At 40.5% G+C, this 17318-nt stretch overlaps 1 protein-coding gene across 1 annotated transcript in view; it reads right to left on the bottom strand.

The window, feature by feature from the left end:
- LOC105927741 (eukaryotic translation initiation factor 3 subunit H) overlaps nt 1-17318 on the bottom strand; it is an 80936-nt gene that overhangs the window by 11433 nt on the left and 52185 nt on the right. The window contains exon 5 of the mRNA XM_012864658.3: nt 14860-15009. Within this exon, the coding sequence (XP_012720112.2) occupies nt 14860-15009 (150 nt within the window). The remainder of the gene's footprint in view (nt 1-14859; nt 15010-17318) is intronic.

The raw sequence follows: 17318 nt of genomic DNA, 5'->3' as shown, positions 1-17318 counted from the left end.
TTATAAACATGGAAAAGTAATTGTAATAAGTTGCAGTCATCTGTTGTAGGCATTCTTGGTAGTCTTTCTCAAGCTTTTATTTTGTTTATATCAATATCGTAATTATATTTTATCGACCAGAATCAAGAAACATATTGTGATGCAAGTTTTGGCCATATTGGCCAGCCCTACGTTTAGTTTTCTCTGCCTCTATTGCATTTTTTTTAACAAGCATGTCACAGCATTGGCTGCAGAACTGCTAAACAAAGTCACGGACCTACAGCTTACCAATTTTGTGAACCTGGGATTTTTATTTCTCACCGGGATGTTGTAGTTCAAGCTGAACAATGCCGAAGCTACAAGTGATTAAGTCAAAATGTTCGGTTGCTCGTCAAATGGGTGAACAGGGTGGAGACTAAGACCTAATGGGGGAACGGGTGTGAAATGCCTCCTTTAGATTTAAAGAGACCACAACACAACCAGTTGCTTTCATACGCACCTCAGAACAGGGGAAACAAGGGGAACATGGGGGTAAATTAATGAAACCATTGCATTTCATCTTTATATAGACCACAACTGAATGATTTCAACATGAAAAGAACTGAAAAGCATCATATGCCCTTTTTAAGTGATGAGCTTCAAGTGAAATAAGTTTCCAACCCAATAAAAGCCTTTTAATCTGCTAAACCTCCACTCAGTAGTTTGCTAAACATCTCTTATCCCATTGTAAAAGGATTTTGCAGATCAAAGAATCAATAATGTTGCATCGCTGGTCTCGTAATAGAAATGGGCTAAACAAGGACCTCCCCTGCACATCAAACAGGCCTAGTCTCTACTTTTCAGCGTGACTTAATGGTACTTTTCATTTCATCTCTGGCCATGTTTAGTTCAGCTGTTGGCAGTGAAACAGGTTTGACCAAATATTGTTGCCGTAAAAGCTTAGGTTCAATGTTAAAGTTACAAAATAAAAGCCACTATTCTTTGGCGCAGAGCAAATAGATGCCTGCGAATTTCTTAAAGCTTTGCCGAAGGCCTGCAAATATGAGTAATTACTAGTAACATTAAAAATGTAATCATCACCACAACCAAAGCTAATTGTTAGCAGTGAGAGATTTTCTGAAGATGCTAGCATTAAGCTAGGTATGTTGTCAAAGGCTTTTTGCATCGTTACTACAAAACATTTTAGATTTTAGGATACTTTACAAATGCTTGCTTTGCTTGAAAACAAGCTAACCTCTTTATTTCTACAACTGAAATGATGTTTATCATTCATACCGTGCTAGAGCGTTCAGGAAAGGCAGAACCTCGTTTGTCTCAGATTATACTTCTGTAATTTGTCAAGCAAATATGGTACTGAGAGCTACACTCCAGTGAGATTAATTAGCATTCTTAATCCTTAATTACTCCTTCATATACTTTGTTCACTAAAGATGAGAAAGATTAGTGTGCGGTAAATGTCGCTAAGCTTCTTGTCCCTTTTTTTGTAGACATTAGAATACACTACAGTGCAAGAAAACCGCACAGTTGTCCTGACTCTTGCTCTTTTAATATCAACTCAAAGTATGAGCAAAATGTCAGATATATAAATCGTTTCGTTGGCCAGACTCCACACAGCAACAGAAACTAAACGACCACACAGCTGTATGAATATTAAGCCCCCCCCCCCCCTCCACCCAACAATCTCTGAAATATATGCACATCCTAAAGACCGCTCTGGATCATCTCAGCTTAACGTCAGCTTCCTTCTACTGCTAACACCTTAATCACATTAAAATGCAAACATGCCGTGCTGGTAACCACGGGCATGCGCATAATTACACCAACACAGATGATGATGATTTATGGGCTGCTATTTTCACATGCCTCAACTGTCTGTGACACTACCCATATTAAAATCTTGCACCTGCATGAGGTGCGTGCTAATAGCTGTGATTACATTATCTGCTTAAACAGATAGCTGCCTGTTGCCAAAAGAAGGACACTGCATATGCACTTTGATAGCGAGCGGTAGTTTTACTCCATCGCCGGGCAGGCTGATCACTTTTACAATTTGAACCAACTAAAATAAAAAGCATCATATCTGAATGCACGCTGCTTTCATTACAATGTTCTGAACTACCGCCAGTCCAGTCGTGTTGGACCGTGAGGGGTGCTGTGATGAGTTTGGCATTCCTCCGCCGCAAACATGAAAACTCGATGGCTCGGGACCAAAAATCACAGGATAGCACGCCCCTGCTGTGCCCCGCCGACTGCGTCAGGACGCGTTCCCTCCAAGAGGGGCCGGTTCAGCAGCGTTTTATCTCAGCGATATGATGGCTTATGCGTGTGGTATGTTTAAATAATGTATGCGTGGGGATCATGCGGTCAGAACAGGAGTCCTCAGGGCGCCGTTCGTTTATGTTGCAAACCGCAGATGTCGACATGTCTGAGTAAATCGTAGTTGTGAGGAAAAGATATAATCAGGGCTCTCTTACTTTCTTTCTTCTAATGCTTGTTATTGTGTCTAATTATATCTGCCAAATAGGTTAGGAGGATGCCTCAGTAGGTTAGACTAAGAAAGATGAGCAACTTCAAAAAAGATTTGAAGGGTAAAAATGTAAGCCTGATTTAATTAACATGGGTTGTATTAAGTATTAATGCATTGACTTAGTAAAAGTTGAGATTTGTCATAAACTTCTGTCTGAGCAAGAATTGCCGTTTATATCCAGCTTTAACTAGTTTTAGCTGCAGCACTGATCCTGGAGTCAAACTTGCTAATAAGTTGAGCTTCTTAACCCGGAGGAAGTCGTTGACAATAAACAACACGTCCCTGCTGTGGTTGTCAAGGAAACTGTTGTATGCCATCTTGTTAGAAGATATTTTAAAAGCTCGTTCCTAGTTCAATAACATTTTCTGCTTAAACCACAAACCAATTCTTAGTTTCGTTCTTTGTAACTTGGAGGATAACCCAGAAACCTTGACAAGACGAACAGCGAAGGCGCTTCTTTGTCAGAGCTTTATTGCTTAGAAACACAGCCGAGGCATGGGTTGTGATAGAGGGGATCCTTTACATTATTATAGGTGAGTGCATTAATAACTTTAGCTGTGAAGATATACCCTTTTAACACATTGTAATAAGTGTTGACTCATCTGAGCTTGTAGGTTTTAAATGCATGTAATTATCCTGTTTATGGACCAATGATATTGCAGGTGTTTTCTACTTCCATTCAGATAGAATATTAATTCTAAATGTTTTAGCCTAAAACAGAAAAGAAAGTTGGAATCCAACATTTTTTTTTTAGAACAATTTGATTAATCTGAATAAAACTATCCTAAAAATTTGATTTTAATTTAAGCAATAACATTGTAAAAATTGTCTGAAAATAAACAAATGAGCAAATTAGCCGCTCACAAATATGATCAATTCTACCCAAATAATGGGCAGAATTGTAATGCCTATTTCAACATTTAACACCTTACTGCCCAAAATGTATTCACAATTATATAGAAGTTCTATTCTGTTTTTGCTGTATAACAAAGTCAAATACAGTAGAGGTTAGACTGGCACGACACCAGAAAAGCATTTGATAATATAGGTGAATGTTGCAAAATTCATATGGCTTAGGATAAATAAATGAATAATTTAAAAACCTTTCATAATAAGCAGTCTATCCAGCTACTGGAAAATATGTATTATTCCATCAAGACATGGTTTTACTGAAAGTGTCTGCCTTCTTATTTGACCACCTTACCAACTCTTTACCCTCGAAACGTTTTATGCTGCATTAAACAGCAAGTGTCACCATATAAACCGGAGTCATGCAGAGTGTGAATGTATGGCAGTTAAATGATCAGCCCATTTACTGCAATCCAGGCAGACATTTGCATATTGCAACCAGTGATACAGTAAAGATATATTTGCTGTATTTTTTTTGCAGCCCTCGTACAGATAGTTAATTTGAATATGAGTGGAATATGCATCAGCTGACATCAGAGCGATGAATATGGCACCTTGGCTGCCGTAAGACCGCAAGTCTTTTAAAGACAATTTGCCACAATTTTCTACAAGGGGTGAAATTGTAAGAGGTTGCTTTATTATGCAGCTGGGGAGTAGCACTGAAACAGGGATGCCATCTTAGAATGTTGTTTTGGTGAAAAAAGAAAACAGATTTTAAGCAAACTGGTGACTGCTAATGTGTTTGCAGTATTCAAAGGAGCATAGAGTAAGTTGCATAGTTTTTGCAGACATCTGCCCCCTCTGGCGACAAGTTGAAATGACACCAGTGTTGTGCACGTGAAAGGCATCTGCCGCTGCACAGATCTTGTTAAGAGGCGTAATGAGGTAAGAAAGGTAGAAATATTGATGTTGTAAGGGCATGTATGGGGGGAAAAAATATTTAACTTAAAAACATCTAGAGCGAGAATGACCTACAATTGACTTTTTTATTATTTTTGAAAATATAACTTATTTTAATGTGCTCATTTCAGAAACAAAAATATCCTTTTAAATCATCAAAACCATTTATGAAGAGCTTGTTTTCTTAACCAAAATAAAAGAAAAAAAAATTATGGGTGATGTTAAATGTATCTGTGGCTGCTTTTATGTCACGTAGATAAAGGATATAAGAGAAATTTTGCTGTGAATATCGTTTATGTAGGACACGTAGGTGAGCCCAGCCGAAGTGAGCGGGCGACGAGGTCGGATTTCTCCTCAACCACCAAAACAAACATCTCTGTCGCCTGGATTGTGAAACTATAGTAGTGCTGAATTTCAGGGAAAAGAACGACCCAAAGCGGAGGCAAGAGGACAGTTTATGCCACACCTACGACAGATTAGCTACAAGCTTGAATACATAAAAAAAGGAGAGAAAAAGTGGCAAAAATGGTCATATATGGCTTAAGATATGATAAAAAATAAAACCCTAACAATGCAAGAATAGCAAACTAAATTTCTAAATTATGCATTGCCAGTTAAGCAACACCAAGTTTATGTGTTGCAGAGCACCGAGCTTCTGCTAACAACACTAAAAGGTTAACTCATTCAGACTGGCCCTCAAGCCTTTTGATCAATATTGTATTAGAAATCGAAAACTTGACTAGTTTTTCCAAATCATTACAAGTTCTGTTTAAAGGCCAGCTTCGGTGGCGCCACATTCAGTGTGCCGCGTCTCTGTTCGCACAAACTCACATTCCAGCGGGACAATAAAGGACAAACTCTAAAATTATACTGATGTGTGAATAGACGAAATTGGTTGACATTCAGTAAATTGGAGGTTCAGAGGGGAGTTATTTAACAAAGCTGCGGAGAAAATGACTTCCACTCCCTGAATGAGCATTTTATTCTGAGGGAGTCTTTTTAACTGATGTACTGGGGCACAAAATGGATGGCTGGCTGGCCTGCTTATGTAGCTGAACAATTTGTTTCCAAGAAGACATGAAATCTCCTCCATCCAACAGTGGCAGAGTAGCATTACCTTGGTTAAAAAACAGCAAAGATAAAAAAAAAAAAAAGGCAAGCATAAAATTGTCGATTTTCAAAGAGATTTATATTGAAGTCGGCACATATTTCAAAACCTCATGCAAACCGTATAGCTCAATCATTTTTAGTTTAAACCCAAGCCTGCTATTATTTTTACTATTTTACTGCAGAAAGGTGACAGATGTTTAAGAGAAAGGAACCATTTGGGGCTTTGGTTTAAAATATCGTCTCTTAAAGTACATCACAAAGGATCCAGTTTGTCTGTCAAGGATCTTTTTTTTTTTCCCCCACGCCGTATTCAATTCACAGCAACATCTCTATCACCACCTCCTCCGTGACCTCATTTATCTGCCTGTTCCCAGCACTCGGCCCCTAACTTTTCCTGGATACACATCATCGGGGGTTATCTGATAGCAGAAGGAGCCACTGTGCCATGCAAGTTTGGACATATCTAGAGATAAAGGAAGGGAAGAGGGGTGAAAATAACACAAAGTATTTAACCTTCATGTGGTTTGTTGAGTGTTGAAGGTTTTTCTGACTTTGTAAGATCAATCAGCAGCAATGCCGCTTAAAAGCAGCAGCCAAGGATTTAAAAAAAACACAGAAAAAACGAGCAATGTTATAGACTAACGTCAAATCATTAACCAATTAACTTAATACATTTCATAATGACAACAAGTAGGAGTATAAAGAAAAGCTACAAGAACTTAGGATCTTAAAATACGATGCCTTTTGTTGTGAAGTCTGTCTTGGTGGCGTCACCCCGTGACTTTGTCTGGAGAAGTAGGAGTAGAATATATTTTTATCAAAGCACCAAGTGATACCTTTGTATGTCTCGTCTGTTACAGTGACAGATGAGACACAAAGGTTTTCTAATCACCTTGGGTGGTGAACACTAAACCTAGCAGCAATTTCCAAATACAAAGTCACATGTGAACTGCAGAACACGACGCTGAACTGATATCTTTAAAACTAGGATTAAAAAAAGATCTTCTTATCCTTTCAGTCTTGTCTTGCTAATGTGAATCTAGCATCATCTTTCATGTCGTCTTGTGATTTGGATGCATCGTTACGGGCTGGTTACCAGCTTCAACGTGGCTAAAATTGTCCAAAATACTGTTCCCTATGATTCAATGTCCCTGTTCAAGGTGCCACACTTTGCCTTTACAACACCGCTTGAAAACCAAAGTTGGCAGGAAATGTCCATTAAGCAGCTGCCAGCAGCCTGAACATGAGCAGATAGCCTGACTAATTAACAAGCTTGTTTTAATTGTGTGAAAGAAAAGACCAGAACAGCGAAAGCTTTGATATTCTGCACAATACTTGTGTCTACTTGGAAATAGCTAAGGAAGAATTTGAACACAAAGAAAACCAAGAAGGTGGCCATGGACTGCAGGAGAGAAAACAGCTGATCCCATCCCTCTCCATACAAAATGGCAAGTGTGCGGAGAGATCCGACATTTATTCCTGGGGACTCCTACCTTTGAAGGATCTTCAGATAAACTCAGAGTTGAAGAAAGCCCAGCAGCAGTTCCACTTGTCGAGAGTCCTCAGGAGGAACAGACTGGAGGAGAAGCTGCTGGTGACCTTCAATCGCTCTAACGCTGAAAGTGTGCCGGTGTATGGTAAGCTGGCTGCACTGAGGCTGAGAGGAGGAAGCTGGGGAGGGCGATAAAGTCAGCTGGCAAGATAGCTGGCTGCCATTTGCCCTCCCTGGATCATATTGCCAATGCCAGATGTGTGTCCAGGGCAAAAAAAAAAAAAAAAAGATGGTCAGCGACCACTCATCCTAGCCACCACCTGTTCAGTCTGCTACCCTCAGGGAAAAGGGGCCGGAGCATCACAAACAGATAAGCGTCTGCTGGAATGCAGCAGCCCAGGTCGGTCTAGTTCAATCACAGCATAGATTTAGAGTTTTATTGCGTATTCTCTAGTTTACACATTAATTTTTAATGCGAAATTATTGTATATTTTTGTTCAGACTCAATTGAAAACAAACATGATAGCAAAACTGTAACGGCAATAATAAATTAACTATTTTTGCAACGGTATGAATTCCTGTTGCTTTTCTGTTTAAAATAAATTAAGTTACAGTTTTCAAGATTTTAATGAAACTAGGGCGCTGTTGCACAACATTAAACCGTGAAAATCTCTCACCAGCACGAGCCTACCCCCCAGCAACAGGAAACTAAAGCTAATAGGCACAGTTAGGGTCAGGATGAGGGACGGCAGAAGCAGAAACCTTTCCTTGAGCAGTTCCTAATAGCACACCTACAGCCAGCACATAATAACCCTTTTGGACTGTAAAAAAACTGCAGGACTCTTTAGTAAACTTGCACTGCAATGTTCTAGACATCAGCCACCTGCATAAAATGAGTGCAACAGACAAAACTCCTCCTTTGTAAAAAAAAAAAGAAAAAAAAAAAAAAGAAGGAAATCTCATATTTGACAGGATGAACTATAACTGTTACTTTTGGAGACTTTTGACATTGACAGAAACACAAATCTACATTAAAAGGTCAGATTTAATTAGAATACCATTACTGCTGGCAGTTGGGACAATATTGATGCAAAAATCGTAAACAACTGTTACACATTTAACCGAGTCGACGGCATAACGTACGAAGCTCTGCGGAGGTCTCCCTGAAGGAGACGTCCTGTAATGAAATCCAGTGGGAGGTGAGCTGTTGCAGGATGACAAAACGCTCCATGTGGGAGTCAGACAGCCACAGCAAGCCACTCTGGGAGGAGTGTTTCCCAAATTTACAAACTCTAACAGCAAAAGGTCACGCCACACTTCATAAAGCGTTTATGGACTACCTGTGAGAGACTGAGAAGTGCAGATGGGGCTTACTTGTACCAGAAACTGACTCAACTCCACTGATGGTGTTTGCATCGCAGGATTTAACCAGGATTGTCTACTTTTGGTTAAACAGAACGACTTGGCTCAACTTATCCTGACTAACTAGTCCTATGGTACCCCTTTAGAGCTATAGATGGCAATCCTGTTCAGAAACACTTTTTGTTACACTGGGTGAAATCGTCCTTACATCCTGGAAGTAGTTAATACATTATGCATTTAGAAAAAGAAGGTTAAAAAAAACTAGATCTATGTGGAGCAGCAGCCCAGTAAAAACTCTGACCAATCCTTGTTGTTCAGTCCAAAGAGAAGGGATTGGTCAGAGTTTTGTTCCTGCTCTCACCCCCCTCTGTCCCTCATGTTCCAGGGGAATCACCTTATTTACTGGTTGTCCCACATGCCAATCATTCTGAGCTGCTCACTTAACGCCAATGGACGTGAACATTTCTTGTTAGTTTCTGCTTGCTGGCACTTCTAGTGTTTATGTAGCCGGTTAGCTTAGCAGTTAGCTTCAGTGTTAGCCGTTCATTGAAGCGCCACTGCTCACACCGCAGACTTTGAACATGGCTGAGAGTCACAAGAAGCAAACCGTGTTCATGTTTATGAGAAGAAGAGGAAGGCCTCAGTAGAAAGAAATAAGACCAGAGTGGATTTGGGAGATTTTTTTTTCACGTGGTCCCCCTGAAGAGTGGAAGACGGGTAAGACGGTTCTGGACCCAATCCCTGCTGTTCAGTCCAAAGAGCAGGGATTGGTCAGAGTTTTGTTTTGCCTCATCTGTGTCCGACACCATCCACCGAACGGCGATGGTGTCCGAATAGGTTCGGATCCATGGAAAGTTTCCTTAAAAGTGTTGGATGGACAGTTACCTGCTCCTTTCAATAACAAGTACAGGCGCCCCTACGTTGCTACAGTTCATTTTTAATTATAGCCATTTAGCTGCTGACACAGGAAACATGTTTATTTAACGTGGGTCCAACGGCAAAGGTTTTTTTATAGCCTATAAATGCTTTATGCCCCAATACAAGGGAAATGTTGGGCCATAAATTAGAACATAAAAGCCCTGAACTCAATTTAACATGAAACTTTTTGGATACAGTGAGAAAACTAAGTGTAGGGATAAAACACGGTGCCAAATTTGATTTTAAAAAAAAAATTATAAAAACAGCATCTCTAGTTCCAAAGCCAGGGGATGGATCGATCATGCTTTGGGCTTGTGCTGCAGTCTGGGGCACGTTTTACTGATAAAGGGGTAGAAGGAAGCCATAAAAAGGGAAAACATCTAACCATCTGCAAAAAATGCTGACAACATAAAGAGAAGGGAAGAATAACGATCCCAAAGAAAAGTTAAAATTACCAGAAGAGCAGGACGCCTTTTGCAGAAGCAATTGTGAGAGATCGACAGAACATGAACTGAAAGACTCTCCGTTGGCAACAAAGCCTTTAAAAGCCAAAACCAGCTGCCAACCTGAAGGGTGCCCATTCTTTCTCCTGCGAGCACTTTAACATTTTAGCCTCGTGGAGACCATAAAAGATGATATTAAAAAGTAACACCGTTTAAAAATTGAAGACTTTGTGCCTTTTGGAGAACATTTTGTATTCTACTTGCTTAGCTGCTTGCGTGATTGGAAAATTTGCCCTCTGGTGTCCGTACCGTCCGACGCATTTCTATTTACATATGTCACAATCCAGGCCGATCACACAGACAAGTGGTAATGGGCCAAACCAGCTGCTTAAATAGACAGAAAAAGTAAATACGCTAAAAGCATCTTCATCATAAACTGTCTCTCACCGCAGAAGCCTAACAAATGCGCTCCGGTCTGTGACGTTGCAAATATGGAGTTGTTTCTAAGATGTTTTGGGAGGGAATGGCTACGTAGATGAATTTACATTCATGCAATCAATCACCGCGATCAACATCATCATCTGTGGTGAGAACAACCCTGCCTGCTGGAGTGAAACTGCACTCAGTCAGCCTTATACATAGATGACATTGATGAATGGGCCAGCAGATTGGAAAATGAGACAAAAGGAAAAACATTAAATAAAACCCATTATCGTTTCCGTTTATTTTAGTTTTTTTTTGAAGGGGTGGAAATGTATGGGGAAAGGGTGGGGCTGTCAGGCGAAGATGTAGAGAGATGGACATTACAATCCCGCAAGCAGAACCGAGCTGCGCAGCAGTCTGACAACTTCAGGAAACAATTTCATCTTGAAAAGGCATCCCATCGGCAATCATGTCAGCAGGCCTATGGGGAGGCCTTCTCCGCTGCCCCCCCCCCTCTCCCTGTTTGGGGTGACATCAGAAAGCTGTGCCTCAACTTCAGACGAGTCATCTTGGAAAGTAAATAATACGGAAGATAAGCGAGTCTATCTGACAACTTTTAACAAATGATGGTATCTGTGTTTAGGCGCGGCTGGCCATGCGATCTGAAACGCTGTGTTCACACGGCTCTCGGTTGTTTGGAAGGACTCGGAAGAGGAGGACGGCGATTCCTGCGGTGATTCCCGGGGAGTGTACGAGTTAGTGCGGCGCGCTATGGGAGCAAACGGCGTATAAATCAGCACTTCGAGTCGTTATTGTGCTAATTTCTCACACCTGCCCCTGGGAAGCTTTTTGATTAGCAGCTTCACAGCTGTTGCTCCACTTGCAGCAGTTTATCTCCATAAGTGATTGCTGATAAATTCTCCAGAGACTGATGCAGAGCTCCTCTGAGATGTAAATGGGAGACTTAAAGAGCGAGGCTGTGAGCAGATATGAGGGGTGGATCTTTGTTCCTATGGCGCTCATTACTGACAGCAGAAAGTCTGATGGCTTGTTCCGTTTCTGAACACATGTATGAATTAGCGGGGACGTTCAGAAACGGCACTTCCTGTACCTACACTTTAGCTGAACATCAAGGTCAGCCAGGCTGTACCAGCAACAAGGCAGGAGGTGTGCATTTAGGAATCAGTCTCCCACATGTCAAAGAACTGCAGTCTGGTCAGTGCTGGGACTTTAAATTGACAAGCTTTCCAATTGCCATCTAAACTAATGCATCCCTTCAAAATGATCCACTCTCCTGGTTAAGATGTGCGCAGAAGCCTTAAAATAAATTGTCATGGTGACCTCAAAATGCTTCTTGGTTCCCAGGGAGCTTAGGCGGACGCTCACTATGCTCGGTGGCACAGTAAACCTGTGTAATCATTCGGGTTTTAAATATTTCATTAATGCTGGGACAACAGATATAGGCAACATTAGATGTGCGGCTTCTTAGCTTAATTGGCATGTTTACCCGTTTTCCCAACTTTTGGCAGTGGCTAAGCGTAATGGACATGAGCTTGGTGGATATTTACACCCCGGGGAAACAGGAAGTCAGAGTTTACTATTAAATATTAGGGTCATATCGATTTATCCAGCCGACAGGACAATATTGATTTTAGTTCAGGAGGGTTGGAAGATACTTCGTGTTTTTTTCTGTAGTTTACTTCCAAATAAATCCAAATAAGGAAAACTTCCTCCTCTTGGGAACAATTGAGTTTAATTAGGCCCAAATGGCCAAAAAAAGCACTAATAGACTAAAGCATTCCCCAATTCTTAAACTGTGTTTTAAAGAACCTCTACCCAGGGTAGAGTTATCCAGTTCAAGCATCATTAGTTTAAGTATTTTTGATTTTGAACTCTAGATAATCAAATCCTTTCACCGTTTGTTTATTTTTTTCTACTGGGAACCCAAATTACGCCACACAACAATTTAAAAGTGGTGAATGCTCCTCCCAGAGCTTGTTAACCAGATGTTCTCTGACAACTCGACGAGGTATCTTTATTATCCCACAACTACTTGCTGTCTTGCTTCAAAATAAGAGTCTTAAACATAGCTGCAGGGCCATCAAGCCTAAAAGGATTTTGGCACCTGTGACTCCCAGGGTCAGTTCATACGCAGCTTCCAATAACAGTGGGACTGGTGTTTCTGGTGAAAATCATTTATTCACCACCACTGAATGATTTTACTCAAATCAAACACTGGATTTATCTAATTTTTCCAATGTGTTATTGTGGTTGTCCGATGAAAGATTCTTATACAATAATTGTTTTTACATGTTTTTACTAGGGGTGCCAATAATGTTGGAGGGTGCTGAAAGGACGGTAAGGATGAAGATTTGAACGCTTAAAATTCAACTGCCGCATGAAGATATTCTGAGCTGCATAATCATTAAAATTAAGGTTTAAATGTCTAGGCAGGTCTTTTATTTATTTATTTGTTTGTTTTATTGTCAACAAATGCCATCATAAAGCTAAAAGGAAGAAATGATTTACCCCCAATTCACATTTTCTGGCCACGTACCGCAGAACTTCATTATCCTCTGAAACTATTAAAAGCACATGAAAACAGCCACGGCAGTGCAGTAGGTGTCACACTCCTTCATTAACTCGGAGAATAAAGTTTGTTATTCAGCCTGGTGTTGTTTATATGACGCCGTGGATGCACTGAATGTGACCTTGTCTTCGTCGATACCGTCACCTGCATATTAAACCAGGTAGAATGATCTTAGTTTGACCCCCGACACTGTAGCTCTCTTATGGTTAGTTCCTCGGGTAATAACAAGCAAAGTAAATAAAGAGGTTTACTTTACAACAATTCAAAATGATGAAGTTATCACTTAGTAATGTTGCTGCAAGCCAACTAAATTAACCAGAGGTATATGAGAGGATGGAAGGTTCCCTATCGGATCTGGAGGCTTCTTCACGAAACAATGTGCCACTACATGAGCCAGGAGTTGGAGCAGTTCCCTCACCACTTATTCGAGATGATGTTAAAAAAGAAAAATGGCTGCTTTCTGCAGACTCCAAACAGGCCTTTAGTAGCTCTAGCTGCGGTTCTCTGGGGTCTGCGATCCATTCTAATGGCTTTTAGAACGCTGTTGTGTTCTGACAACAATTCCCTAATGTCAAATCAATTTTAATGCAGAAGTGGCTTCGGGCCATGTCAGTGACTGCAGCCAAAACACTCAGAGAGATACAATGATATAGTTTTAATGCTTGAACAATGCTTTTAAGAAATTCTTGCTTTCGTCAGAACAGAGGTTTTCCCATTATGGTGGCATTTATGTGCAAATAGATCTAATGAAAGTGACAACGTGCTCAATGTTGGGCCATTCGGGGATTATGCCTTTTCTTTCAGCAACCAGATTTCTTTTAGTTGATTCCTTTAGAAAGGGGTTAGGAAACACGGAACTGCTAAAGAAATCTAAACAGACGTTGAAAGTGTTGTTTTAAATGTCAAAAAGAGGAAATGAGAATTAGGTTGGTTCAGAGTTAACAGATTTAACTCGTACCAAGGTCATCAGAGGGGGTGAAAGATATATACACTTTACTAAGTATTCGCTCACCTGCCCTGACTTCCCATTTTTTCCCATTTTTCATCCATAGGGTTGAATCTGACGTTGAACCTTTTGCATCTATATCAGCTTCAGCTTCTCTGGAAAGGCTGTCCACAAGGTTCTGGAGAGTGTTTAGGGAGTTTCTGGCCATTCTTCCAGAAGCGCACTTGTGAGGTCAGACACTGATGTTGGACAAGAACGGCTGGCTCTCAGTCTCTAATTCATCCCAAAGGTGCTCTATCGGGTTAAGGTCAGGACTCTGAGGAGGCTTGTCAAAGTCGTCCACACCAAACTCTTGCTATGTGCTCTGGTGATGCCCAGTGATGTTGGAAGGAGAAGCGTTCCCACAACGTTGGCGTCATGTAGTTGTCCCAAATCTCTTGGTCTGCCTAAGCGTTCAGAGTTCCTTTCTCTGGAACCAAGGGACCAATCCCTGGATGCTGCTGCATGGTCACCGTTCTGCGAAGCCCTCTACTCACTGTCCCTGAGCTGATCTGTACGCCTCTTCAGGTCTGTAGCGACCAACTCTGCAGGACTTTACTGACCTCTGCAGACTCTTCTCCTCAGCATCCTCTGCTGTCACCTCATCAGTTTTCATGGCCTACCACTTTGTGGTTGAGTTGCTGTTTCCGATCGTTTCCCAGTTGTTATAAAACTGGAATACTGGAATTTTTAGTAGTAAAATTTGTTGCACATGTGGCATCCTATCACAGAACAACGCTGGGATTCACTGAGCTCCTGTGGACGACCCATTCTTTCAAAAAAGTTAGTAGGAATTGTCTGAAGCCTTGGTGCCAGACTTTAGACACCTGTGGCCATGGAAATGATGGAAACACATGCTTTATATTTGTTGGATGGGTGGCCAAATACTTATAGTAATATAAAGATAAAACCTTCAACATGGATTTGAATCTTGGTTTTATGACAATTCTCGCCATAGAGAATTCAAATTAATCTACAAATGGCCGTGTTTGAAAATGTTTAAATACCCAAAGTTACAAATAATGTTAATATCAAAACTGAAAACACTTGGCAACCCAGTTGGTCAAAAGAAACAAGTGGACAAACCCTCTATTCCCCACATGAGCATGCAGGGACATGTTGCAAACATTTGTCTCTGGAGAAACAGATTCCAGCGAAGGCGTCAACCCGGAGCCCCCCCCCCCCCCCTGTGTTAAACGCTACCATGAGCTTATGTCTGACCTGCTGGAGAGGTTGAGCAGTTCGTGCTTGTCGGAGACCGTGGACTTGTCTTCCAGCTCCCACAGCAACACGCTGATGAGGTGGGAGTTTTTGATGACTATGGGCACCTCCTCAAACATGTTCTCAAAGCCAACGCTGGCCTTCTTTAAGCTGGAGGAAGAGAGAACATGAAGAAAGAACAATGGCATGTTAAAGTTGGCTTACATTGCATCGACTGTGGTGAGATACTGTGTTGCACTGTGTCGTTAAGATTCAGCCTGTTGCTATGCATTTTCACTCAGCTGGGGACGGGGCAGAAAACATTAGTGGCTGGCATGATATCACTGAGAGGAATATGTGCTCTTTATTAGTAGAGCAGAGTTTAACCATTAGGCAAGCTCTCTCAGCCATCTACAAAACAGACAGAGAAAAAACACATCTATCAAAGAAAAAATAATTCATTAGGTAGTTTAAAGAGGATAGTTTTATATAACATGTATTATTTTCATGATATCTAACGTTGTAAATATTTTACAGGATGTGTTTAGAGCCCATTAAACCTGCTTGTAAGTAGTGCTGATTGCTAACATGTAGCTACGTCTGTGTCTTGGTCTGCTGGCGCTTTTTTTTTTTTTTTTCCTTTTGGGGTCTACAAAGTCTTGTTTGGTTTTGTTTTACAACTTATTTTATTTTAAATTAATGCGTTCTTTTGAAAAGCTGACTGGTGAGCAGAAGGACATGTCATGGACGGTGCAGCATGTCCCTCTGATTGGCTGACACGGCATTCCAATCGGGTCAGCGGTCTAAATCTGTCTTTTTCTGGGTCTGCTGGTCAAGGTAAAGATGATTTGTGCTTTCTCCGTAAAAGATAGTGTTTCATTGTTTCATTGGATTAAAATATAATGAAAACTACGTACAGTTATTGGATTTCATGTGTGCTTTGAGACACTTTGTGTAATATTTAGTTTTAGCTCTGAGGGTGTATTTGCTTAGCTTCAAGGAACCACATTAACGGTATATATATATATATATATATATATATATATATATATATATATATATATATATATATATATATATATATGTGTGTGTGTGTGTGTGTGTGTGTGTGTGTAAAATCTTGACTATAGCAACAGGCTTGGCCAGAACAATGCTCTCATAGAGCTGCTTTTTTTACTGAAGTATATTTGCATTCAATTCTTAAAATCTGCATTTTATTGTCAAAAAATACATTTATCGTAATGTTACCCAGCGAAGAATTGCATTTAATCAGAAAAAGAAAATTCTAAAGTTATTCACATTGCATTTTGATTTTGTTTGACAACACATGCTCTCCTATAGACCTCCTAAAAGCCTCCGTCTCTAGCTGGCCGGGGCCTTTAAACACTGGAGGGAGGGAGGGAGGGATCACTGACGGATGGAGGGATGGATGGCTGGTGGATAAATGGATGGATGCTGGCATAATGGGGAAATGAATAGACGAATGGATGATGGACAACCAAATGGATGATGGATGACGGAAGGAAGGATGGATGGACAGAGACAGCCAGACAGGCATATTGTGGACAGAAGGAAGGATGGAAAGACACTAAGGTTGTCACGACTAACAGTTTTAACTAGAAATGTTTATCAAGAAAAACACTCGATACTCAATACCACTTTCGACACTGTGGCAATATATTTAAAGGGGCTAGGACAACAAATTTCATTTTTCTGAGGTTTATGGGGCATACTATGGTCTGTTGTGCACAGGTTGAATACCAATGGACCTGCTCATAGGCAGTCAGCTTTATTAATTTACTCAAAAACAGTCAGATCCAAGTAATTTACATTCTCCAATCAGAGCACAAATGTAAGAAAGGTGCGTTTGTAACTGAAAAATTCGTCACCACAGTGTGTTGTGGGTATGATGCCAAGCTGACCAAAGACTTTAACCTGTCCAACAACCTGTAACAGAAACACTTCAACCAGCCATAAATATGGATTTGTAACGAAGTGTCGTGCCGAGAAGGGAGGTGTGGCTGGAGGGTTGTAGCCAATCACAGTGAAGTCAACCAGGTAGAGCCGCCTATCATTACCGCACCCAACCCTTTTACTGAGGAGGAACATTTGGCCTGACAAAACAACAAGCTGACGTCATTTCTGATGAAATTCTTTGGAGAATTTGCATATGAAGCAATACCAACTACATGAAATGGTTTAAACAGTGACGTCACAGGACCTTTAAAGACAAGTGTTTATTTCTGGTTAAGAGCAAAAATATGATTTATTACAATATAACAAAATTCACTAAATCAGTTCTGAAAGAACCAATAAGCAGTGGGTAACTCCGTCCTCCTTTAGAGAAATATATAATTTAAAAGTGTCTCATCCCTGTTTAGCTATACAGTAGACCATATAACTAATAATATATTTATTAATATCCGTTATGGAAGTATGTATTTGATTCAGTCAGGCAATTCTTTTATTTTACTACAACT

Source organism: Fundulus heteroclitus, chromosome 3 (genome assembly GCF_011125445.2).
Source record: "Fundulus heteroclitus isolate FHET01 chromosome 3, MU-UCD_Fhet_4.1, whole genome shotgun sequence".
NCBI lineage: Eukaryota > Metazoa > Chordata > Actinopteri > Cyprinodontiformes > Fundulidae > Fundulus > Fundulus heteroclitus.
Note: the sequence above shows the minus strand (reverse complement) of the source record. Positions and strands in the feature narration are given on the sequence as shown.